The sequence below is a fragment of the Mya arenaria genome, chromosome 5 (genome assembly GCF_026914265.1).
Source record: "Mya arenaria isolate MELC-2E11 chromosome 5, ASM2691426v1".
NCBI lineage: Eukaryota > Metazoa > Mollusca > Bivalvia > Myida > Myidae > Mya > Mya arenaria.
Genome location: NC_069126.1, coordinates 7,742,695 through 7,768,708, shown reverse-complemented (window position 1 = coordinate 7,768,708; position 26,014 = coordinate 7,742,695). Strand labels below are relative to the sequence as shown.

At 39.2% G+C, this 26,014-nt stretch overlaps 1 protein-coding gene across 1 annotated transcript; it reads left to right on the top strand.

Annotated features, from left to right (window-relative positions):
- The first annotated feature begins 1,245 nt into the window (after positions 1-1,245).
- LOC128234425 (sushi, von Willebrand factor type A, EGF and pentraxin domain-containing protein 1-like) lies at positions 1,246-25,984 on the top strand. The gene is made up of 8 exons (XM_052948662.1): positions 1,246-1,312; positions 1,901-2,032; positions 3,815-3,991; positions 4,620-4,793; positions 6,954-7,124; positions 23,454-23,627; positions 24,971-25,086; positions 25,901-25,984. The coding sequence occupies exons 1-8, from the start codon at positions 1,246-1,248 to the stop codon at positions 25,982-25,984; spliced, it is 1,095 nt and encodes a 364-aa protein (XP_052804622.1).
- The last annotated feature ends 30 nt before the right edge of the window (positions 25,985-26,014 follow it).

Here is a 26,014-nt window from a genome sequence, read left to right as displayed (position 1 = left end):
CGGTCAAAACGAACAAAAATAATTGCTACTAGGGACTAAAAATACATCTGGTTCGGGTAACCCGACCCTACCGACCGATATGGTGTGCTGACCCTACCGTTTTAATAGTCAGATGGACTTTTTTAAGTCTGTGTTGTAATATGTAGTTTTAAAAGCCTACGTACCCTGCCTGTTTTTGAAAAGGATGTAACCCTAAACAAACCATTTTTGGCCTATGGTCGAGGGGTTTTGCCAGGTAGGGTGGGGTAGCTTTAAACACAGGTATTCTCAGAACTTGTAGTAATATTACACTAGACAACTGTAGGGGAATTAACACGTATTACTATAAACTTAAGTGTTGCTTTTATTTCCAGTTGTCCCTGATATTGTCCTGTATTGACAGAAATGAAGGAGGTAAATATCTCGAATATTTAACAAACTAAAGCATGTTTTTCGAATTGTATTGAACACTATAGAGCAGAAATCTAAAAGAATAATTTTGAACGCTCACGTAGATCAGTGACTTCGATAATATATATATTAATCAGGCGGAGAATACTTAACAGGTGGTTTAATTATTGTCCCCGCCGAAACACAGCTTTCGGGAGGTTTATACTGTTTTGGTGTTGTCCGTCATTCCGTCTGTCACATTGTTTACTGTCCGGAACCATATCTTGATTGGTATTGGTTAGATTATGTCTAAACCTGGTCAGATTTTCCATCAAAATATCAACCGCTTTTAAAAGTTGGTCAAAAAACTAGGTCACAAGGTCAAATGTTTGAAAAATCGCTGAAATACAATAGAGGCATCATATTTGGTCCTAACCCTAAAACTCGGTCACAAGGCCACTAAACCAAATCATTTTTGTCTGTAACCATGTCATGGTAATGATTGGTCAGATTATGTCCAAACTTGGACAGAATGTTACCCTTGATAAAATATCACCGCAATTTAAAAAGTAGGTCACATTGGGCCAAAAACTAGGATTTTTTTGTCTTGGAACGAGCCAATTTATGCGAAAATGCTTTGAAACCAGTCATATCAGACTGCTGACAAAAGTAGATCGCAGATTTTATGCTTAAATTGTTAACTGTAAGTAACGCTTTTAGCCATAAATGTATTAATTTTCGAACCGAAATATGATAATCTGCATCTTTTGTCAGCATTTTTTTTTCAATGGTTTGCAGATATTTACGCAAAAATTGGCTCATTCCATGACAAAAACTAAACAAAATTGTCATAACAGTAAATCTGTTAGAACAGTAATGAAGAAAGTTACAAGCTCAGTCACATTTGTAAGCACGATGTTGCTCGAGAGTGTGGTCATGTTTTGTGAGAAAGCATACATGTAGTGCCCAGAGAAAACCCAATTGTCCTGCTTGGTGACCACCATTAGAACCCACATACGTCCAAGCCCGGAATCGAACCGCGGGTGCCTTGGTGTAAAGCGACTGCACTTATACTACAACCGCGCTAACCAATTGCCGCCGTTTTACATATTATAAACAGAAAATATAACTGCCGTAAGATAATCTGTTAAGTTACAATTGCGAAATGCTTGTGTTAACCACTTATTAGCCAGCTATCTAATTAATATTCGCGTTACTTTTTTTTGTAAGATAAATATCATAAGACTTAAAACTGGCTAGAAAGTGCCCATGACCTTTTACCTTTTTAAGCTATACAACATTATAGCGAAAATTAAGTGGTTAACACGAAACAATTCGCGAACGTTAACAGGTTATCTTACGGCATTTATATGCCACCATACAAATCTATAATTATGATTGTGTCTGTATAAATGCAGACATGTTAAGACATTAATTTTACTGATTATTAAAGAAACAAATTGAAGACTATGAAAAGATATATACATTTTGTGATTATCCTAGATTTGCAGAGCTAATTCCATTTGTCTAGCAACCTGTCCCGCGCTCGAGAATCCGGAGAATGGTTTGGTGGACGTCAATGGAAACTTCGCTTCTTACACGTGCGATACCGGATACAGAATCAACACCACCGTCAACTTCCGCCAGTGCGATACCGGCGCCGGTAAGAGCAGGACAAAATCAAACGAAATTAATTTCACCTTTAACATTATGCCTAAACTTTATTATTTTTAAGATTTAAGATTTATTATTAAAAGTTATATTTCTTTTCTTCCGTAATTGTAAGCAATTGTACTGTTTTGTATTAGGCAATTATTAACGTTAGCATATAAAGGTAAACCACGTCTTAGGTGTTTCTCTCCATGGGCACATTAAGTTTGACCTCCTGACTTAACCAGCCTAAAGTATTCGGGAAACTTGAACTAGTTAAAAACATCTGTACGTATTTGAGTCAAATTAATTGATTCATTTGTGCACTTTGAAACAGCACAGAATTTTAAGCTTTAATGGCATCAAAATAACTTACTGCAAGTTTATTTTCATTATCTATGTAAAAATATTAATTTTGACATTTTTTATGTTTAAACTTTTGTTTTTAAAGTTTTTTTTCCATAAAACACTTAATGCATCTGGTGCCATGTATCTGTCACAGGACAGTTTAAGGTTTAATGACTCTTGCAGTCTCGATAAACACCTGCCTATGACCCAAATACACAACTGTTAATGCACCAGTCAATTGTAACCACGACCCCCAATGTCCGGTTGGTATACCGGAGACGGCGGGGTAATGGGCCGTGTTTTTACCTTCCAGGTGGCCCCACAGTGCCGAGTGAATGCTGTGGTTTTGTTTTTGCGCCGAAAATAGCGAGGAATGGGCCTTAGTTAGGATTTCCCCGGGTTGCGGGGGGCATTTGGCGGGGATTTTACTAGCAGTTTGTTCCCGCAGGACGGGGATTTTAACTGGGATTGGCTGGATTGAAAATCAAAGTCACCGCTATTCCCTGGACCTGGGGGTTGTGGGGGGGGGGGGACATTTGACTGGTGCATAATCCGGGCGGAGTGAATGCCAAAAAAAAACCCGCATTAGATCAAGCTTATAGAAATACATTTATGTAGCTATTTTACGGAATATCTTTTCTAAAAGTTTTGTCTTTTAATTCAATGTTCGTTATTCTTTCCAGGGACGTGGTCTGATCCTGTACCAACTTGCGCTATTAAGGGTAAATGTGAATGTTTTAGATGGCAATTGCAGTCTTTCTTGTTAATTTTATACACATGTATGTACGTTTGCCTAAAACTTTGGCAATTTTCTATCAAAATTAAAAATTAAATCCTATCTTATTGCATAAATACATTTACACAATATTTTATATAAAAGATAGACAAAACTGAAACAATGCAAATAACATTGTTAAATATCTTACTTAAAAGAACATTCAAATGATTGGGCCACGAGTTTTTCAAACATAAGTTACAGCCCTTTACAAAGTTTTGTGTATTAACGTAAGATTTCGGGGAAAAACGTCTCCAAATAAGTCGTCTATATAGGTGTATTATGTGTGTATATATCTCATAGTATAATGTTATTAATTAACGAAGCACAAAATTTTCAAAACAGACGTAAAACGGAAAACAAAATGGCTACCTTTTAAAATAATTCCCAGCATATTTCTCATATTAGGCGAGTTTCGACAGCCAATGGAAATGGCCCATATCTCAAATCCTATATTTGGCCAGTTTTGTAGCCAATCAAAACGAAGGAAACTCATATTGGCCGTTTTTGATGATTATGGCCGAGTTTGGTCGAAATTGGCCGAGTTTTGGAATATATCGTCTTCGATTGTTTGGTATTGGTGCCGCGATTGTCCCCATATGACGTTGAATACGTAATCTGGTAATAGTTGATTAATGAATAAACGTCATAAACTATATCACGTCATTTAAGATTGCGGAACACCGACTGAGCCAACAGGAGGCTATGCTAATTACACAGATACAACATATGACGCGACATTGACGTACGGATGTGATACCGGATACAACTTTACGTCGGGAGACAGTAGTTCCACGTGTACAGTCGCGCAGACGTGGAGCGGAACGGTCCCCACGTGCACAATTATCGGTGAGACTCACAGGTGTTTACGAGCACACACAGAACGAAGTTAAAGACGCACACTTACTCCCAACTAAGATTAACCACAATTAATAATATTGTTTTGATATACCAACATATTTAAAAGGATGAACAAATGTCGAAAACAATGGTTCTTATGAAGGAATCCGAGTTTAATTTGAAAGAAATGTGCAGAAAATCTTTTAACACTCACCACTCACTTAATATTTTTGCGTTTTCAGCTATTAAAATCACGGTTTTAATCTTTTATCAGTAATTAAAAGTTCACATAAATGTATTATTTAGTAAGTAGTTCAAGACGTATCACTCAAAATGCATGTTTCTTATACATGTTAATGTATTGATTTTGAATTAGAGTGTCACCTAAAAAAATAGCGCCATTTAACCTCTTCAATGTCATTATCTAACAATAAAAGCTTTGTTTTTCACGACCAATTGGACAATGGCAAAACCACAGGGGGCAGAAACAAATTATTTTTGTATATTTAAGCCTATATATACATATAAGAAAAAAATGTTTCTGCCCCCCGCACCCTTTGGGCAAAACTGTCTGAGTTAAATATTAAAATGATACATATACGTGTATTGAATCTCGATGTTTGTTTTATTATATAAGACTGCGGCAGCTTGGAAAGTCCAGATAACGGTAGTGTGGCTCTAACAACAACAACGTTCAACTCGACCGCGAGTTATACGTGCAACACAGGGTACGCTCCGGATGGTGTATTCGAGGTCACATGCCAGACTAATGGAAGCTGGAGCGGTGACCAGCCTACTTGTACTATTAAAGGTAGTTAATTAACCGTCAACTTTAATCTTCATTTTTTTTCACGCAGTTTTAGCTGCTGGAATTTTATTCTATTTTTAGCTGTACGTAATTAAATTATAACAAACAATTTCAGCCATTTGAATACATTTCATCCAATGAAATTGCAGATAGGCAATCATTTTGTACTAGGCTTAATCATTTCAGAATTTCAACTTTCGCGGGTGTTTAAAGGCCTACTGTCACTCATCCAATACACACTTCACTCATGTATTGAAATAAGACTGGTACAAATGAAAAAGTTGTCTCAACCATCGGCAGGAAATACTGCAGATAACTAATATACACATGGAAGTTTCAGAGAAATTTAGATTTGAAAGTTAACAACAATTACGTTAACAACTTTGTTAACTTTAACAAAGTTCTGAACAATGACGTCATCATTTGTTCTGCGCCAAAAATGTCATGGTCAAGAGTCGGTTGGAACATATTAGCTTATCTCTAATAACTAAGAATACACCCCCACCCCACCCCTTATTCATGAAGTTTTACATAATATATTCTAACTATACATCTCGTGAAACTTGGTTAATTAAACACATACATGCCATATCCCCCCGGCGGGGGGAAATCCCCCGGAATTTCGATCCATCCCCCGATCTCAGGGGATCCCCGGAATTTAATTTTTTTTTAAATTTTACATCAGGCAATAATGACAAAGTGAAACCACAGTATGTGAGTGAAACTCTCCAAAAGGAAACTTTTACAACAAGTGATCAATTAATTTGTAGTAATTATAAAAAAATCCCCCTGAATACAACCAAAATCCCCCTGAATTTTCAGCCTTTTGAACAAGTCCCCCTGAATGGTCTCCAGAAAATATGGCATGTATGTAAACACAAAAGTACATTTCGCTTAGTCTTTTCCCATACAAAGCCAAACGTTTTGACAAACTTTTTAATGGAAACTTAATAGATGTCAAATGGTCGAACTATTAGACTCCTTCAGACTTTCAGTGTCCCAAGTTTACTTTTTATATCAATACAAGAGAAAGAAAGTAATAGAAATCGCCAAAAATGCACAATGTCGTTACCAGTTTCCGTTCAGAGGAAAGGGAGCATGTCAAATGCTTGCGCCCCTAAAATAGTTAACTGATCTATTTTACGACGATTGTGAAACAAGTTATCACAGCATTATATTAATTACTCTCGTTGGCACGATGCTACGCGAGAGTGTGTTCTTGTGTTGTAGGGGAATCGGAGTACCCAGAGGAAACCTCACTCAGGGGGTCCAACGTGTTTTGTGTTTCCCGAATTTTAAGTGAGGGAAATGTATATAGTGCCCCTGTAAGTGCACTAACCGTCGAAAATAAAACAAATATGCCAAAATTCAATGAAAAATAGATAAAATAGGTACAAGAAAGGTGCACTTTGACTAAAAACACAGTTTCAAGTCACGCAATTTTGTAAACCAGCAATCATTCAGCTTATACATTCAATAACTTTTTTGTTAATGCCTCTAGAAACATATAGGTTAAAATAATGAGAGAAGCTTACACGTGTGGCCTCCGGGAAGGCGTATTTATATTGCAAGAAAAGTGAAAAACTTATTTACCAGGTGAAAATATCCTCCCAAATCACCAAAATCTCTTCGAACACCGCCAGTTTATTCCGCATCACACATTTCCTTCACTTAAAATACGGAAAACACAAAACACGCTGGACACCCTGTCACTTGTCCGGCTTGGTGAACACAAACTAAACCGCCACTAAGGCCTAATTTTTTTTGTTTGGTTAGGGTTACATCCTTTTCAAAAATAGGTAGGGTAGGTAGGCTTTTTTATTATTTTTTTAATTAGGCTTTATATAAGAATGTTATTTTCATCATTGGAGAATAGTGTTAAAGTTATCTTCTGTATAAGCATTTAAGGTTTTAAACTACATATTGAAAAGAAATTTAAAAAAAAGGATTTTTTTTTTTTTAGTTTTTCATTTTTTTTTTCAAACCGACTTTAAAAACGGCGCCTATTCCGTAGGTAGGGTCGGGTAACCCGAACCAAATGTATATTTTTTTTTTAGGCCTAAGTAAAGCTGCCTCTTATGTCAATCCTGTATCTGCCACTGCTAAGTTTTCAAGCTTGTGGTCATTGACTTTTATACATACATGGGGATTTTCTCTTTTCAGATTGTGGCAGTTTATCGGACCCAACGAATGGAACAGTCACATACACTTCAACGACGTACAATTCTGTTGCGTCATTTCAATGTGAGACAGGGTTTGAATTACAAGGAAGCGCCACGATTTCTTGTCAGTCTAATAACACATGGGAAACGCAGCCAGTGTGTGTCATCAAAGGTAAATAACAGGCCAAGATGGCCGCTTGATTCTACATTAATACTTGGTCAGGTTTTTCCCTACATATGTTTAGCTATGAGTCCCTGGACACTCGTTGTCGACAAATGTAAATTTATGGGGTACCAATACACTGTTTATAACTTTATACTATATATACAAAAGTATATTTTGAGTGGTACAAGGAATCTGAGAGCATCAAGAGAATGTAGAACTGGGTGATAAGCTCCCAATATAATGTCTGAAGGGATCTGAGAGCATCAAGACAATGTAGAACTGGGTTATAGGCTCCAAATATAATGTCTTAAGGGATCTGAGAGCATCAAGACAATGTAGAACTGGGTTATAGACTCCCAATATAATGTCTGAAGGGGTCTGAGAGCATCAAGACAATGTAAAACTGGGTTAAAGACTCCCAATATAATGTCTGAAGGGACCTGAGAACATCAAGACAATGTAGAACTGGGTTATAGGCTCCCAATATAATGTCTGAAGGGATCTGAGAGCATCAAGACAATGTAAAACTGGGTTATAGGCTCCCAATATAATGTCTGAAGGGATCTGAGAGCATCAAGACAATGTAGAACTGGGTTATAGACTCCCAATATAATGTCTGAAGGGGTCTGAGAGCATCAAGACAATGTAGAACTGGGTTATAGGCTCCCAATATAATGTCTGAAGGGATCTGAGAGCATCAAGGAAATGAAGAACTGGGTGATAGGCTCCCAATATGATGTCTGAAGGGATCTGAGAGCATCAAGGAAATGAAGAACTGGGTGATAGGCTCCCAATATAATGTCTGAAGGGATCTGAGAGCATCAAGACAATGTAGAACTGGGTGATAGGCTCCCAATATAATGTCTGAAGGGATCTGAGAGCATCAAGACAATGTAGAACTGGATGATAGGCTCCCAATATAATGTCTGAAGGGATCTGAGAGCATCAAGACAATATAGAACTGGGTTATAGGCTCCCAATATAATGTCTGAAGGGATCTGAGAGCATCAAGACAATGTAGAACTGGGTTATAGGCTCCCAATATAATGTCTGAAGGGGTCTGAGAGCATCAAGACAATGTAGAACTGGGTTATAGGCTCCCAATATGATGTCTGAAGGGGTCTGAGAGCATCAAGACAATGTAGAACTGGGTTATAGGCTCCCAATATAATGTCTGAAGGGGTCTGAGAGCATCAAGACAATGTAGAACTGGGTTATAGGCTCCCAATATAATGTCTGAAGGGGACTGAGAGCATCAAGACAATGTAGAACTGGGTTATAGGCTCCCAATATATTGTCTGAAGGGGTCTGAGAGCATCAAGACAATGTAGAACTGGGTTATAGGCTCCCAATATAATGTCTGAAGGGGACTGAGAGCATCAAGACAATGTAGAACTGGGTTATAGACTCCCAATATGATGTCTGAAGGGGTCTGAGAACATCAAGACAATGTAGAACTGGGTTATAGGCTCCCAATATAATGTCTGAAGGGACATGAGAGCATCAAGACAATGTAGAACTGGGTTATAGGCTCCCAATATAATGTCTGAAGGGACATGAGAGCATCAAGACAATGTAGAACTGGGTTATAGGCTCCCAAGATAATGTCTGAAGGGACCTCAGAGCATCAAGACAATGTAGAAATGGGTTATAGGCTCCCAAGATAATGTCTGAAGGGATCTGAGAGCATCAAGACAATGTAGAACTGGGTTATAGACTCCCAATATAATGTCTGAAGGGATCTGAGAGCATCAAGACAATGTAGAACTGGGTTATAGACTCCCAATATAATATCTGAAGGGGTCTGAGAGCATCAAGACAATGTAGAACTGGGTTATAGACTCCCAATATAATGTCTAAAGGGACCTGAGAACATCAAGACAATGTAGAACTGGGTTATAGGCTCCCAAAATAATGTCTGAAGGGGTCTGAGAGCATCAAGACAATGTAGAACTGGGTTATAGACTCCCAAAATAATGTCTGAAGGGATCTGAGAGCACAAATACAATGTAAAACTGGGTTATAGACTCCCAATATAATGTCTGAAGGGGTCTGAGAGCATCAAGACAATGTAGAACTGGGTTATAGACTCCCAATATAATGTCTGAAGGGGTCTGAGAGCATCAAGACAATGTAGAACTGGGTTATAGACTCCCAATATAATGTCTGAAGGGACCTGAGAACATCAAGACAATGTAGAACTGGGTTATAGGCTCCCAATATAATGTCTGAAGGGGTCTGAGAGCATCAAGACAATGTAGAACTGGGTTATAGACTCCCAATATAATGTCTGAAGGGATCTGAGAGCATCAAGACAATGTAAAACTGGGTGATAGGCTCCCAATATAATGTCTGAAGGGATCTGAGAGCATCAATACAATGTAGAACTGGGTTATAGGCTCCCAATATAATATCTGAAGGGATCTGAGAGCATCCAGACAATGTAGAACTGGGTGATAGGCTCCCAATATAATGTCTGAAGGGATCTGAGAGCATCAAGACAATGTAGAACTGGGTGAAAGGCTCCCAATATAATGTCTGAAGGGACCTGAGAGCATCAAGACAATGTAGAACTGGGTTATAGACTCCCAATTTAATGTCTGAATGGATCTGAGAGCATCAAGACAATGTAGAACTGGGTTATAGGCTCCCAATATAATGTCTGAAGGGACCTGAGAGCATCAAGACAATGTAGAACTGGGTTATAGGCTCCCAATATAATGTCTGAAGGGATCTGAGAGCATCAAGACAATGTAGAACTGGGTTATAGGCTCCCAATATAATGTCTGAAGGGACCTGAGAGCATCAAGACAATGTAGAACTGGGTTATAGGCTCCCAATATAATGTCTGAAGGGACCTGAGAGCACCAAATACAATGTAGAACTCGGTTATAGGCTCCCAATATAATGTCTGAAGGGACCTGAGTGCACCAATACAATGTAGAACTGGGTTATAGGCTCCCAATATAATGTCTGAAGGGACCTGAGAGCACCAATACAATGTAGAACTGGGTTATAGGCTCCCAATATAATGTCTAAAGTGCACCAATACAATGTAGAACTGGGTTATAGGCTCCCAATATAATGTCTGAAGGGACCTGAGAGCATCAAGACAATGTAGAACTGGGTTATAGGCTCCCAATATAATGTCTGAAGGGGTCTGAGTGCACCAATACAATGTGGAACCTGGTTATAGGCTCCCAATATAATATCTGAAGGAATCTGAGAGCATCAAGACAATGTAGAAGTGGGTTATAGGCTCCCAATATAATGTCTGAAGGGACCTGAGAGCATCAAGACAATGTATAACTGGGTTATGGGCTCCCAATATAATGTCTGAAGGAATCTGAGAGCATCAAGACAATGCAGAACTGGGCTATAGGCTCCCAATATAATGTCTGAAGGGACCTGAGAGCATCAAGACAATGTAGAACTGGGTTATAGGCTCCCAATATAATGTCTGAAGGGACCTGAGAGCACCAATACAATGTAGAACTGGGTTATAGGCTCCCAATATAATGTCTGAAGGAATCTGAGAGCATCAAGACAATGTAGAACTGGGCTATAGGCTCCCAATATAATGTCTGATGGGACCTGAGAGCATCAAGACAATGTAAAAGTGGGTTATAGGCTCCCAATATAATGTCTGAAGGGACCTGAGAGCATCAAGACAATGTATAACTGGGTTATAGGCTCCCAATATAATGTCTGAAGGAATCTGAGAGCATCAAGACAATGTAGAACTGGGCTATAGGCTCCCAATATAATGTCTGATGGGACCTGAGAGCATCAAGACAATGTAGAACTGGGTTATAGGCTCCCAATATAATGTCTGAAGGGACCTGAGAGCACCTATACAATGTAGAACTGGGTTATAGGCTCCCAATATAATGTCTGAAGGGACCTGAGAGCATCAAGACAATGTAGAACTGGGTTATAGGCTCCCAATATAATATCTGAAGGAATCTGAGTGCATCAAGAAAATGTAGTACTGGGTTATAGGCTCCCAATATAATGTCTGAAGGGGTCTGAGTGCATCAAGACAATGTAGAACTGGGTTATAGACTCCCAATTTAATGTCTGAATGGATCTGAGAGCATCAAGACAATGTAGAACTGGGTTATAGGCTCCCAATATAATGTCTGAAGGGACCTGAGAGCATCAAGACAATGTAGAACTGGGTTATAGGCTCCCAATATAATGTCTGAAGGAATCTGAGAGCATCAAGACAATGTAGAACTGGGTTATAGGCTCCCAATATAATGTCTGAAGGGACCTGAGAGCATCAAGACAATGTAGAACTGGGTTATAGGCTCCCAATATAATGTCTGAAGGGACCTGAGAGCACCAAATACAATGTAGAACTCGGTTATAGGCTCCCAATATAATGTCTGAAGGGACCTGAGTGCACCAATACAATGTAGAACTGGGTTATAGGCTCCCAATATAATGTCTGAAGGGACCTGAGAGCACCAATACAATGTAGAACTGGGTTATAGGCTCCCAATATAATGTCTAAAGTGCACCAATACAATGTAGAACTGGGTTATAGGCTCCCAATATAATGTCTGAAGGGACCTGAGAGCATCAAGACAATGTAGAACTGGGTTATAGGCTCCCAATATAATGTCTGAAGGGGTCTGAGTGCACCAATACAATGTGGAACCTGGTTATAGGCTCCCAATATAATGTCTGAAGGAATCTGAGAGCATCAAGACAATGTAGAACTGGGTTATAGGCTCCCAATATAATGTCTGAAGGGACCTGAGAGCATCAAGACAATGTATAACTGGGTTATAGGCTCCCAATATAATGTCTGAAGGAATCTGAGAGCATCAAGACAATGTAGAACTGGGCTATAGGCTCCCAATATAATGTCTGATGGGACCTGAGAGCATCAAGACAATGTAGAACTGGGTTATAGGCTCCCAATATAATGTCTGAAGGGACCTGAGAGCACCAATACAATGTAGAACTGGGTTATAGGCTCCCAATATAATGTCTGAAGGAATCTGAGAGCATCAAGACAATGTAGAACTGGGCTATAGGCTCCCAATATAATGTCTGAAGGGACCTGAGAGCATCAAGACAATGTAGAAGTGGGTTATAGGCTCCCAATATAATGTCTGAAGGGACCTGAGAGCATCAAGACAATGTATAACTGGGTTATAGGCTCCCAATATAATGTCTGAAGGAATCTGAGAGCATCAAGACAATGTAGAACTGGGCTATAGGCTCCCAATATAATGTCTGATGGGACCTGAGAGCATCAAGACAATGTAGAACTGGGTTATAGGCTCCCAATATAATGTCTGAAGGGACCTGAGAGCACCTATACAATGTAGAACTGGGTTATAGGCTCCCAATATAATGTCTGAAGGGACCTGAGAGCATCAAGACAATGTAGAACTGGGTTATAGGCTCCCAATATAATATCTGAAGGAATCTGAGTGCATCAAGAAAATGTAGTACTGGGTTATAGGCTCCCAATATAATGTCTGAAGGGGTCTGAGTGCATCAAGACAATGTAGTACTGGGTTATAGGCTCCCAATATAATATCTGAAGGGATCTGACAGCATCAAGACAATGTACATCTGGGTTATTGGTTCCCAATATAATGTCTGAAGGGGTCTGAGAGCATCAAGACAATGTAGAACTGGGTTAAAGGCTCCCAATATGATGTCTGAAGGGGTCTGAGAGCATCAAGACAATGTAGAACTGGGTTAACGGCTCCCAATATAATGTCTGAAGGGATCTGAGAGCATCAAGACAATGTAAAACTGGGTTATAGGCTCCCAATATGATGTCTGAAGGGACCTGAGAGCATCAATACAATGTAGAACTGGGTTATAGGCTCCAAATATAATGTCTGAAGGGGTCTGAGAGCATCAAGACAATGTAGAACTGGGTTATAGGCTCCAAATATAATGTCTGAAGGAATCTGAGAGCATCAAGACAATGTAAAACTGGGTTATAGGCTCCCAATATGATGTCTGAAGGGACCTGAAAGCATCAATACAATGTAGAACTGGGTTAAAGGCTCCCAATATAATGTCTGAAGGGATCTGAGAGCACCAATACAATGTAGAACTGGGATATAGGCTCCCAATATAATATCTGAAGGGATCTGAGAGCACCAATACAATGTGGAACTGGGTTAAAGGCTCCCAATATATTGTCTGAAGGGATCTGAGAGCACCAATACAATGTGGAACTGGGTTATAGGCTCCCAATATAATGTCTGAAGGGGTCTGAGAGCATCAAGACAATGTACATCTGGGTGATTGGCTCCCAATATAATGTCTGAAGGGATCTGAAAGCACCAATACAATGTGGAACTGGGTTAAAGGCTCCCAATATAATGTCTGAAGGGATCTGAGAGCACCAATACAATGTGGAACTGGGTTATAGGCTCCAAATATAATATCTGAAGGGATCTGAGAGCATCAAGACAATGAAAAACTAGTTTGTGGGTCTGAGAGCATCAAGACAATGAAGAACTGGGTTATAGGCAACCAATATAATGTCTGAAGGGATCTGAGAGCACCAATACAATGTAGAACTGGGTTATAGGCTCCCAATATGATGTCTGAAGGGACCTGAGAGCATCAATACAATGTAGAACTGGGTTATAGGCTCCCAATATAATGTCTGAAGGGATCTGAGAGCATCAGGATAATGTAGAACTGGGTTAAAGGCTCCCAATATGATGTCTGAAGGGACCTGAGAGCATCAAGACAATGTCGAACTGGGTTATAGGCTCCCAATATAATGCCTGAAGGGATCTGAGCGCATCAATACAATGTAGAACTGGGTTATAGGCTCCAAATATAATGTCTGAAGGGATCTGAGAGCATCAAGACCATGTAGAACTGGGTTATAGGCTCCAAATATAATATCTGAAGGGATCTGAGAGCATCAAGATCCTGTAGAACTGGGTTAGGGATCTGAGAGCATCAAGACAATGTAGAACTGGGTTAGGGATCTGAGAGCATCAAGACAATGTAGAACTGGGTTAGGGATCTGAGAGCATCAAGACAATGAAGAACTGGGTTAGGGATCTCATAGCATCAAGACAATGTAGAACTGGGTTAGGGATCTGAGAGCATCAAGACAATGTAGAACTGGGTTATAGACTCCCAATATAATGTCTGAATGGGTCTGAGAGCATCAAGACAATGTAGAACTGGGTTATAGACTCCCAATATAATGTCTGAAGGGACCTGAGAACATCAAGACAATGTAGAACTGGGTGATAGGCTCCCAATATAATGTCTGAAGGGGTCTGAGAGCATCAAGACAATGTAGAGCTGGGTTATAGACTCCCAATATGATGTCTGAAGGGGTCTGAGAGCATCAAGACAATGTAGAACTGGGTTATAGACTCCCAATATAATGTCTGAAGGGACCTGAGAGCATCAAGACAATGTAGAACTGGGTTATAGGCTCCCAATATAATGTTTAAAGGGACCTGAGAGCTCCAGACAATGTAGAACTGGGTTATAGGCTCCCAATATAATGTCTGAAGGGACCTGAGAGCATCAAGACAATGTAGAACTGGGTTATAGGCTCCCAATATAATGTCTGAAGGGATCTGAGAGCATCAAGACAATGTAGAACTGGGTTATAGGCTCCCAATATAATGTCTGAATGGATCTGAGAGCATCAAGACAATGTAGAACTGGGTTATAGGCTCCCAATATAATGTCTGAAGGGGTCTGAGAGTATCAAGACAATGTAGAACTGGGTTATAGACTCCCAATATAATGTCTGAAGGGACCTGAGAACATCAAGACAATGCAGAACTGGGTTATAGGCTCCCAAAATAATGTCCGAAGGGATCTGAGAGCACCAATACAATGTAAAACTGGGTTATAGACTCACAATATAATGTCTGAAGGGGTCTGAGAGCATCAAGACAATGTAGATCTGGGTTATAGACTCCCAATATAATGTCTGAAGGGGTCTGAGAGCATCAAGACAATGTAGATCTGGGTTATAGACTCCCAATATAATGTCTGAAGGGATCTGAGAGCATCAAGACAATGTAAAACTGGGTGATAGGCTCCCAATATAATGTCTGAAGGGATCTGAGAGCATCAATACAATGTAGAACTGGGTTATAGGCTCCCAATATAATATCTGAAGGGATCTGAGAGCATCAAGACAATGTAGAACTGGGTGATAGGCTCCCAATATAATGTCTGAAGGGATCTGAGAGCATCAAGACAATGTAAAACTGGGTTTTAGACTCCCAATTTAATGTCTGAAGGGACCTGAGAGCATCAAGACAATGTAGAACTGGGTTATAGGCTCCCAATATAACGTCTGAAGGAATCTGAGAGCATCAAGACAATGTAGAACTGGGTTATAGGCTCCCAATATAATGTCTGAAGGAATCTGAGAGCATCAAGACAATGTAGAACTGGGTTATAGGCTCCCAATATAATGTCTGAAGGGACCTGAGAGCATCAAGACAATGTAGAACTGGGTTATAGGCTCCCAATATAATGTCTGAAGGGACCTGAGAGCACCAATACAATGTAGAGCTGGGTTATAGGCTCCCAATATAATGTCTGAAGGGATCTGAGTGCACCAATACAATGTAGAACTGGGTTATAGGCTCCCAATATAATGTCTGAAGGGACCTGAGAGCACCAATACAATGTAGAACTGGGTTATAGGCTCCCAATATAATGTCTGAAGGGACCTGAGAGCATCAAGATAATGTAGAACTGGGTTATAGGCTCCCAATATAATGTCTGAAGGGACCTGAGAGCATCAAGACAATGTAGAACTTGGTTATAGGCTCCAAATATAATGTCTGAAGGAATCTGAGAGCATCAAGACAATGTAGAACTGGGTTATAGGCTCCAAATATAATGTCTTAAGGAATCTGAGAGCATCGAGATAATGTAGAACTGGGTTATAGGCTCCAAATATAATGTCTTAAGGAATCTGAGAGCATCGAGATAATGTAGAACTGGGTTATAGGCTCCCAATATAATGTCTGAAGGGATCTGAGTGCACCAATACAATGTAGAACTGGGTTATAGGCTCCCAATATAATGTCTGAAGGGACCTGAGAGCACCAATACAATGTAGAACTGGGTTATAGGCTCCCAATATAATGTCTGAAGGGACCTGAGAGCATCAAAACAATGTAGAACTGGGTTAAATGCTCCCAATATAATGTCTGAAGGGATCTGAGAGCACCAATACAATGTAGAACTGGGGTATAGGCTCCCAATATAATATCTGAAGGGATCTGAGAGCACCAATACAATGTGGAACTGGGTTAAAGGCTCCCAATATATTGTCTGAAGGGATCTGAGAGCACCAATACAATGTGGAACTGGGTTATAGGCTCCCAATATAATGTCTGAAGGGGTCTGAGAGCATCAAGACAATGTACATCTGGGTGATAGGCTCCCAATATAATGTCTGAAGGGATCTGAGAGCACCAATACAATGTGGAACTGGGTTATAGGCTCCCAATATAATATCTGAAGGGATCTGAGAGCACCAATACAATGTGGAACTGGGTTATAGGCTCCAAATATAATGTCTGAAGGGATCTGAGAGCATCAAGACAATGAAAAACTAGTTTGTGGGTCTGAGAGCATCAAGACCATGTAGAACTGGGTTATAGGATCCCAATATGATGTCTGAAGGGACCTGAGAGCATCAAGACAATGTAGAACTGGGTTATAGGCTCCCAATATAATGTCTGAAGGGATCTTAGAGCACTAATACAATGTAGAACTGGGTTATAGGCTCCCAATATGATGTCTGAAGGGACCTGTGAACATCAATACAATGTAGAACTGGGTTATAGGCTCCCAATATAATGTCTGAAGGGATCTGAGAGCATCAGGACAATGTAGAACTGGGTTAAGGGCTCCCAATATGATGTCTGAAGGGACCTGAGAGCATCAAGACAATGTAGAGCTGGGTTATAGGCTCCCAATATAATGTCTGAAGGGATCTGAGTGCACCAATACAATGTAGAACTGGGTTATAGGCTCCCAATATAATGTCTGAAGGGACCTGAGAGCACCAATACAATGTAGAACTGGGTTATAGGCTCCCAATATAATGTCTGAAGGGACCTGAGAGCATCAAGACAATGTAGAACTTGGTTATAGGCTCCAAATATAATGTCTGAAGGAATCTGAGAGCATCAAGACAATGTAGAACTGGGTTATAGGCTCCAAATATAATGTCTTAAGGAATCTGAGAGCATCGAGATAATGTAGAACTGGGTTATAGGCTCCCAATATGATGTCTGAAGGGACCTGAGAGCATCAAAACAATGTAGAACTGGGTTAAATGCTCCCAATATAATGTCTGAAGGGATCTGAGAGCACCAATACAATGTAGAACTGGGGTATAGGCTCCCAATATAATATCTGAAGGGATCTGAGAGCACCGATACAATGTGGAACTGGGTTAAAGGCTCCCAATATATTGTCTGAAGGGATCTGAGAGCACCAATACAATGTGGAACTGGGTTATAGGCTCCCAATATAATGTCTGAAGGGGTCTGAGAGCATCAAGACAATGTACATCTGGGTGATAGGCTCCCAATATAATGTCTGAAGGGATCTGAGAGCACCAATACAATGTGGAACTGGGTTATAGGCTCCCAATATAATGTCTGAAGGGATCTGAGAGCACCAATACAATGTGGAACTGGGTTATAGGCTCCAAATATAATGTCTGAAGGGATCTGAGAGCATCAAGACAATGAAAAACTAGTTTGTAGGTCTGAGAGCATCAAGACCATGTAGAACTGGGTTATAGGATCCCAATATGATGTTTGAAGGGACCTGAGAGCATCAAGACAATGTAGAACTGGGTTATAGGCTCCCAATATAATGTCTGAAGGGATCTGAGAGCACTAATACAATGTAGAACTGGGTTATAGGCTCCCAATATGATGTCTGAAGGGACCTGTGAGCATCAATACAATGTAGAACTGGGTTATAGGCTCCCAATATAATGTCTGAAGGGATCTGAGAGCATCAGGACAATGTAGAACTGGGTTAACGGCTCCCAATATGATGTCTGAAGGGACCTGAGAGCATCAAGACAATGTAGAACTGGGTTAAAGGCTCCCAATATAATGCCTGAAGGGATCTGAGAGCATCAATACAATGTAGAACTGGGTTATAGGCTCCAAATATAATGTCTGAAGGGATCTGAGAGCATCAAGACCATGTAGAACTGGGTAATAGGCTCCAAATATATTGTCTGAAGGGATCTGAGAGCATCAAGACCATGTAGAACTGGGTTAGGGATCTGAGAGCATCAAGACAATGTAGAACTGGGTTAGGGATCTGAGAGCATCAAGACAATGTAGAACTGGGTTAGGGATCAGAGAGCATCAAGACAATGTAGAACTGGGTTAGGGATCTCAGAGCATCAAGACAATGTAGAACTGGGTTAGGGATATGAGAGCATCAAGACAATGTAGAACTGGGTTATAGACTCCCAATATAATGTCCGAAGGGGTCTGAGAGCATCAAGACAATGTAGAACTGGGTTATAGACTCCGCATATAATGTCTAAAGGGACCTGAGAGCATCAATACAATGTAGAACTGGGTTATAGGCTCCCAAAATAATGTCTGAAGGGATCTTAGAGCATCAAGACCATGTAGAACTGGGTTAGGGATCTGAGAGCATCAAGACAATGTAGAACTGGGCTAGGGATCTGAGAGCATCAAGACAATGTAGAACTGAGTTAGGGATCTGAGAGCATCAAGACAATGTAGAACTGGGTTAGGGATCTCAGAGCATCAAGACAATGTAGAACTGGGTTAGGGATCTCAGAGCATCAAGACAATGTAGAACTGGGTTATAGACTCCCAATATAATGTCTGAAGGGGTCTGAGAGCATCAAGACAATGTAGAACTGGGTTATAGACTCCCAATATAATGTCTGAAGGGACCTGAGAACATCAAGACAATGTAGAACTGGGTTATAGGCTCCCAATATAATGTCTGAAGGGATCTGAGAGGACCAATACAATGTGGAACTGGGTTATAGGCTCCAAATATAATATCTGAAGGGATCTGAGAGCATCAAGACAATGAAAAACTGGTTTGGGGGTCTGAGAGCATCAAGACCATGTAGAACTGGGTTATAGGCTCCCATTATGATGTCTGAAGGGACCTGAGAGCATCAAGACAATGTAGAACTGGGTTATAGGCTCCCAATATAATGTCTGAAGGGATCTGAGAGCATCAATACAATGTAGAACTGGGTTATAGGCTCCCAATATAATGTCTGAAGGTACCTGAGAGCATCAATACAATGTAGAACTGGGTTATAGGCTCCAAATATAATGTCTGAATGGGTCTGAGAGCATCAGGACAATGTAGAACTGGGTTAAATTCTCCCAATATGATGTCTGAAGGGACCTGAGAGCATCAAGACAATGTAGAACTGGGTTATAGGCTCCCAATATAATGCCTGAAGGGATCTGAGAGCACCAATACAATGTAGAACTGGGTAATAGGCTCCAAATATAATGTCTGAAGGGATCTGAGAGCATCAAGACCATGTAGAACTGGGTTATAGGCTCCAAATATAATGTCTGAAGGGATCTGAGAGCATCAAGACTATGTAGAACTAGGTTAGGGATCTGAGAGCATCAAGACAATGTAGAACTGGGTTAGGGATCTGAGAGCATCAAGACCATGTAGAACTGGGTAATAGGCTCCAAATATATTGTCTGAAGGGATCTGAGAGCATCAAGACCATGTAGAACTGGGTTAGGGATCTGAGAGCATCAAGACAATGTAGAACTGGGTTAGGGATCTGAGAGCATCAAGACAATGTAGAACTGGGTTAGGGATCAGAGAGCATCAAGACAATGTAGAACTGGGTTAGGGATCTCAGAGCATCAAGACAATGTAGAACTGGGTTAGGGATATGAGAGCATCAAGACAATGTAGAACTGGGTTATAGACTCCCAATATAATGTCCGAAGGGGTCTGAGAGCATCAAGACAATGTAGAACTGGGTTATAGACTCCCAATATAATGTCTAAAGGGACCTGAGAGCATCAATACAATGTAGAACTGGGTTATAGGCTCCCAAAATAATGTCTGAAGGGATCTTAGAGCATCAAGACCATGTAGAACTGGGTTAGGGATCTGAGAGCATCAAGACAATGTAGAACTGGGCTAGGGATCTGAGAGCATCAAGACAATGTAGAACTGAGTTAGGGATCTGAGAGCATCAAGACAATGTAGAACTGGGTTAGGGATCTCAGAGCATCAAGACAATGTAGAACTGGGTTAGGGATCTCAGAGCATCAAGACAATGTAGAACTGGGTTATAGACTCCCAATATAATGTCTGAAGGGGTCTGAGAGCATCAAGACAATGTAGAACTGGGTTATAGACTCCCAATATAATGTCTGAAGGGACCTGAGAACATCAAGACAATGTAGAACTGGGTTATAGGCTCCCAATATAATGTCTGAAGGGATCTGAGAGCACCAATACAATGTAGAACTGGGTTATAGGCTCCCAATATAATATCTGAAGGGATCTGAGAGCATCAAGACAATGAAAAACTGGTTTGGGGGTCTGAGAGCATCAAGACCATGTAGAACTGGGTTATAGGCTCCCATTATGATGTCTGAAGGGATCTGAGAGCATCAAGACAATGTAGAACTGGGTTATAGGCTCCCAATATAATGTCTGAAGGGATCTGAGAGCACCAATACAATGTAGAACTGGGTTATAGGCTCCCAATATGATGTCTGAAGGTACCTGAGAGCATCAATACAATGTAGAACTGGGTTATAGGCTCCAAATATAATGTCTGAAGGGATCTGAGAGCATCAATACAATGTAGAACTGGGTTAAATTCTCCCAATATGATGTCTGAAGGGACCTGAGAGCATCAAGACAATGTAGAACTGGGTTATAGGCTCCCAATATAATGCCTGAAGGGATCTGAGAGCACCAATACAATGTAGAACTGGGTTATAGGCTCCAAATATAATGTCTGAAGGGATCTGAGAGCATCAAGACCATGTAGAACTGGGTTATAGGCTCCAAATATAATGTCTGAAGGGATCTGAGAGCATCAAGACTATGTAGAACTAGGTTAGGGATCTGAGAGCATCAAGACAATGTAGAACTGGGTTAGGGATCTGAGAGCATCAAGACAATGTAGAACTGGGTTATGGATCTGAGAGCATCAAGACAATGTAGAACTGGGTTAGGGATCTCAGAGCATCAAGACAATGTAGAACTGGGTTAGGGATCTCAGAGCATCAAGACAATGTAGAACTGGGTTAAGGGTCTGAGAGCATCAAGACCATGTAGAACTGAGCGATAGGAGACCAACGTTACGTTGATACTAAGCAATAGTATTTTAAGCGGAAGGGATTTGAGAGCATCGATACAATGTAATACTGGGTTATAGTCTCCCTATATAATGTTAGTACTAAACAAAATTATTTGTGGGGGGCATAGAGATCTGCAAGCAGTATAGCAATTTACATTAAGTTGGATATAAATGTCCCTTCAATGCAAGAAAATACTCAGAGATTCATGTTTTCTGCGTCAGAGAAGTAATTCTATTATCATTCAGTGTTCACCAGAACAAAAAATGATGTTAACAAACCTTGGTCTTTCTATAGAATGATTTTTATCTATTTTTAGCTCGACTATTCGAAGAATAAGGAGAGCTATACTACTCACCCAAGCGTCTGCGTCGGCGTCACCCCTTGGTTAAGGTTTTGCGTGCAAGCACACATAGTTAAATATCTCAGCAACTACTTGAGGTATTGCATTGAGACTTGATACAATGGTACTAAACCATCCAACCTACTCAATTAACCAAGTTAGATAACTCTAGTTTGCATTTAATGCAAATAATAGGCCTTTATTATTTGACTTAGAAATTCTGGTTAAGGTTTTGCGTGCAAGCACACATAGGTTAATATCTCAGCAACTGCTTCTGGTATTGCATTGAGACTTGATACAATGGTATTCAACCATCAAATCTACTTAATTTACCAAGTTAGATAACTCTAGTTTGCATTTAATGCAAATAATTGCCCTTTTTTATTCGACTCAGCAATTCTGGTTAGGTTTTGCATGTAAGCACACATAGGTTAATATCTCAGCAACTACTGGATGAATTGCATTGAGACTTTATAAAATGGTACTCAACCATCCAATCTACTTAAATAACCAAGTAAGATAACTCTAGTTTGCATTAAATTCAAATAATGGCCCTTTTTTATTCAACATAGAAATTCTGGTTAAGGTTTTGCATGTAACCACTTTTAAGTCAATGCTTCAGCAAATTCATCATGTATTGCATTGAAACTTTACACACAGGCTCCCAACCATTTAACCTTCTTATTTAATCAAGTAAGATAACTCTATCTTTCATATAATATAATGTTTGCCCCTTTATTATGCGACTTAGAAATTCTGTTTAAGGTCTTGCATGTTAGCACACATAGGATAATATCTCAGCAACTTCTTGATGTATTGCATTGAGACTTAATACAATGGTATTCAACCACCCAACCTAATTGAATAATCAAGTAAGATAACTGCGTTTTACAAATAATGGCCCTTTATTATTACACTTAAAAATTCTGGTTAACATTTTGCATGTAACCACATTTATGTTAATATCTCCGCACATTATATATTGCATTGAAATCTAATCTAACAGTGATCCATGCATTTTTCGCCAAAACTTTTCAATCCTTACACTGAAAAGCGGCGGAATAGTAGAGCGCGCTGTCTCTGTGACAGCTCTTGTAAAGTGTGCGATACCCGACTGAACAACCAGTCAAGTTTTGTCAAGGTTGAGTGGGTCTGGTAAAAGTATACCAAACTTACAAGAGAACAAGAAGAAAAAATATAAAAAAACTTAATTTTTTATCTAGTTCGAGATATAAAGGGGTTCGTTCATAGATTTTGTTTGTTGGCAACAATGTTTTAATACTTTGTTGAAATGGTGTCATTTTACTTACTTTTATGAATTAATGCGAAAAAGCAACTGGCATAGTCTTATTTGAACATAATTTGGTAAATCCGAGAGCTCCAATTTCAGCTTTTAATGTTTTATCATTGGATTTAGCATTGTCTCCGCATTTTAAACATTTTTGTTCCGATATCGACCCTATAAAATGTTTTTAAGTCTTTGCAATGTCTGCTGTGTACCGAGTATGTTAAATAAGAATAAGGTTTAACAGATCTTATTAAATTCAATCTTAACTGGACTAAACTGGTGGGTTGGCCAGTTTTCATATTTGGTATGCCTAATAATTTGTCCATGGACAGATTGCGGGAGTCCCAGTCAGCCAACCAATGGAAATGCAACATCGTCATCAACTTTATTTGGATCAGTAGTGACTTACACATGTAATGAAGGCTATACGCAGGCTGGAGCCACCTCTGCCACATGTCAGGAAGATGAAAATTGGAGTGCAGGCCCGCCTACATGTACAATTGTTGGTAAGGGAGGTGTCTATAATCTGTGATGAGCATCTTCATTAACTTCATATACTATTTAACATTAATTGACATGAAAAGATTTCTTAAGTATTCAACCCAAGAGTATGGTAAAAGTATTCCAAGTTAGAAATTTAAATCATTAACCATGCATTTTCACAGTGGTTAGGTTTTGTGAAATAAAATGTTATTATTTAAAGTTTTAATGTATTGTTACCATGATCAATGGTGGAAATATATATATTTTCGCATATTTACGAATTTGCTGAAAAGTTAATCATTGTTATGCTAGGCTTGTGCTGTTGTTCAGTGTTTCTTGTTTGTGATTGTTTTGTGTTCTATGTCTTGGGCGTTTACCCTGTGTCATTAGACGGGGTTTATGTTTATACTTTTGGCTACTGAGCTTGTTTTTGCAGTTTTTACATTAATATATATAAAACTATTGTGAAGATAGTTATTTTCCTTATTAATACAACAAGTATATTGTTTGTATACAAGTTTTTGGTGCAGAATTCGGTGGTCAAACAATATGCTTCCTACCTGGTCTTGGAATAGCTTGCTTCCACACTTTAGTCATGAAAGCTACTAGAATCAATAACACATTTTTATTTTGCATAATAATTTAAAGCAAAATTAATTAGATAATTTGTAGATGGAATAATGAACAATGACTTCAACTATGGTTACGATACATTTATTGTTACAATTAACATTTTATTTCCAAATTTAAGTCTCTGAATTCTTACTCGGAAGCTTAGTTAAACATTTATAAAAATTCCAAAATCCATCACCATGCCGACTATTATAATTCAAACCTACAGAAAGCCTCCCAAACATTTTACCAGTGATGAGCTAAACCTGTGCTATATTGAAGAAACGAGATTAAATATCGGTGTGCACTAAAAGTGTGTGAAATAATTAAGTTCGTATATTCTAGTCTATTAGCTCTTGACTGGTAAAATGTGTGCCGGGTTTCTTAAGAATTTTACATTGAAGGGCCTTTTACTCCTTTTTGAGCCAAGCACTACAAGGATTTGAACTAACTGATCAAAAGAACAAATTGGTGCCAAACTTTGTCCCCATTCCCAAAGATGAAACATATACTTTCAAATGTGAAAATAACACAACCTATTTCTTGTTTTGAGCAAAAAATATTTTTCTCTCTTTTATTATAATAAGTTGGACCCCCAAATAGTTTGTTTGGAAAAAAGAATTTTCGCATTCTGAAAGGCCTCAGCCCCATTCTTAAAAAGGTGAGACAAAAAACTGAAAGTATAATTGTAATGAATTCACTATAGTATAGACGAAATATCAATTATTTCATAGCATTGTATTCTCTGTTTAAGATTGCTTGGCCCTGGAAGCCCCCGACAATGGACAGGTGAACTTTGACCCTGGCACCACGTATCTGAAGTTTGCCACGTACAACTGTGAGACTGGCTACTCGCGTAATGGGGTCAATGTACGCCAATGTCAGTCCAACGGCAGTTGGAGCGACGAAGCCCCTACATGCATTATAGATGGTATTTTTGGTCAATTAATTTTTAGAACTACAGCAAAGTGTATAAAACTAATAAAAACTCTTCGGATTGGTCAACCTTAGCTAAGACATTTATTGATTGGTCAACATTAATTAAATTGTTAACATTAACCAATCACATCATTTAAATGTGCTAACTTTGACTAAGAGATAACGTGTGGATAACTTATCAACGTTCTATACACTCGGCTTCAACTGTTCTTTTTCTGTGATTTTTCATTAAAAACAACATCTAAATAATAAAGTTTTGTTTTATTGTATATGTCATTTCATTGTTAATTCTGAACGAAGATGGTTTAAGTTTGTGTACTATCATAGCAGCATACGAAAAACGATGCTGATATATAAAATGACGATATTACAAATCTGTTAGAGTTTTAGGACAACTGCTATTTGCATTATCAATGTTTATATTTATCGGGTACTTTCGTCTATTCCTTTGTATAGACAAAAACTTGATGTTCATATTGTATAATGTGCAAGGAGTTATGATGTCATTGTTTATTTAAATATTCCACTCCGATTGGATTAGGGCGACATCAATTAACCAATGATATCGGATGCTACAAAAAGCAGCCATACGTTTATTCAAACATTTGTTGTTGGTAACTTTTCTTTAAGAACAAATACTCAATTGGAGAAGATACTGCTAATTTTTAGTCATAACCAATATTTTTAAAAAGTTAATATATGTATTGATTGCAATTTTCCTTGCAATTATGTTGTATGAACGCAGTTGGGCAAGCGAGCAAATGACCAAAAAGCTCTTGGGCGCTTCATGGAATTTGCTTACATGCTCTACTGGCTTCATGCAGCATAACCGCAAGAAAAAATGTGATCAATCTTTAAT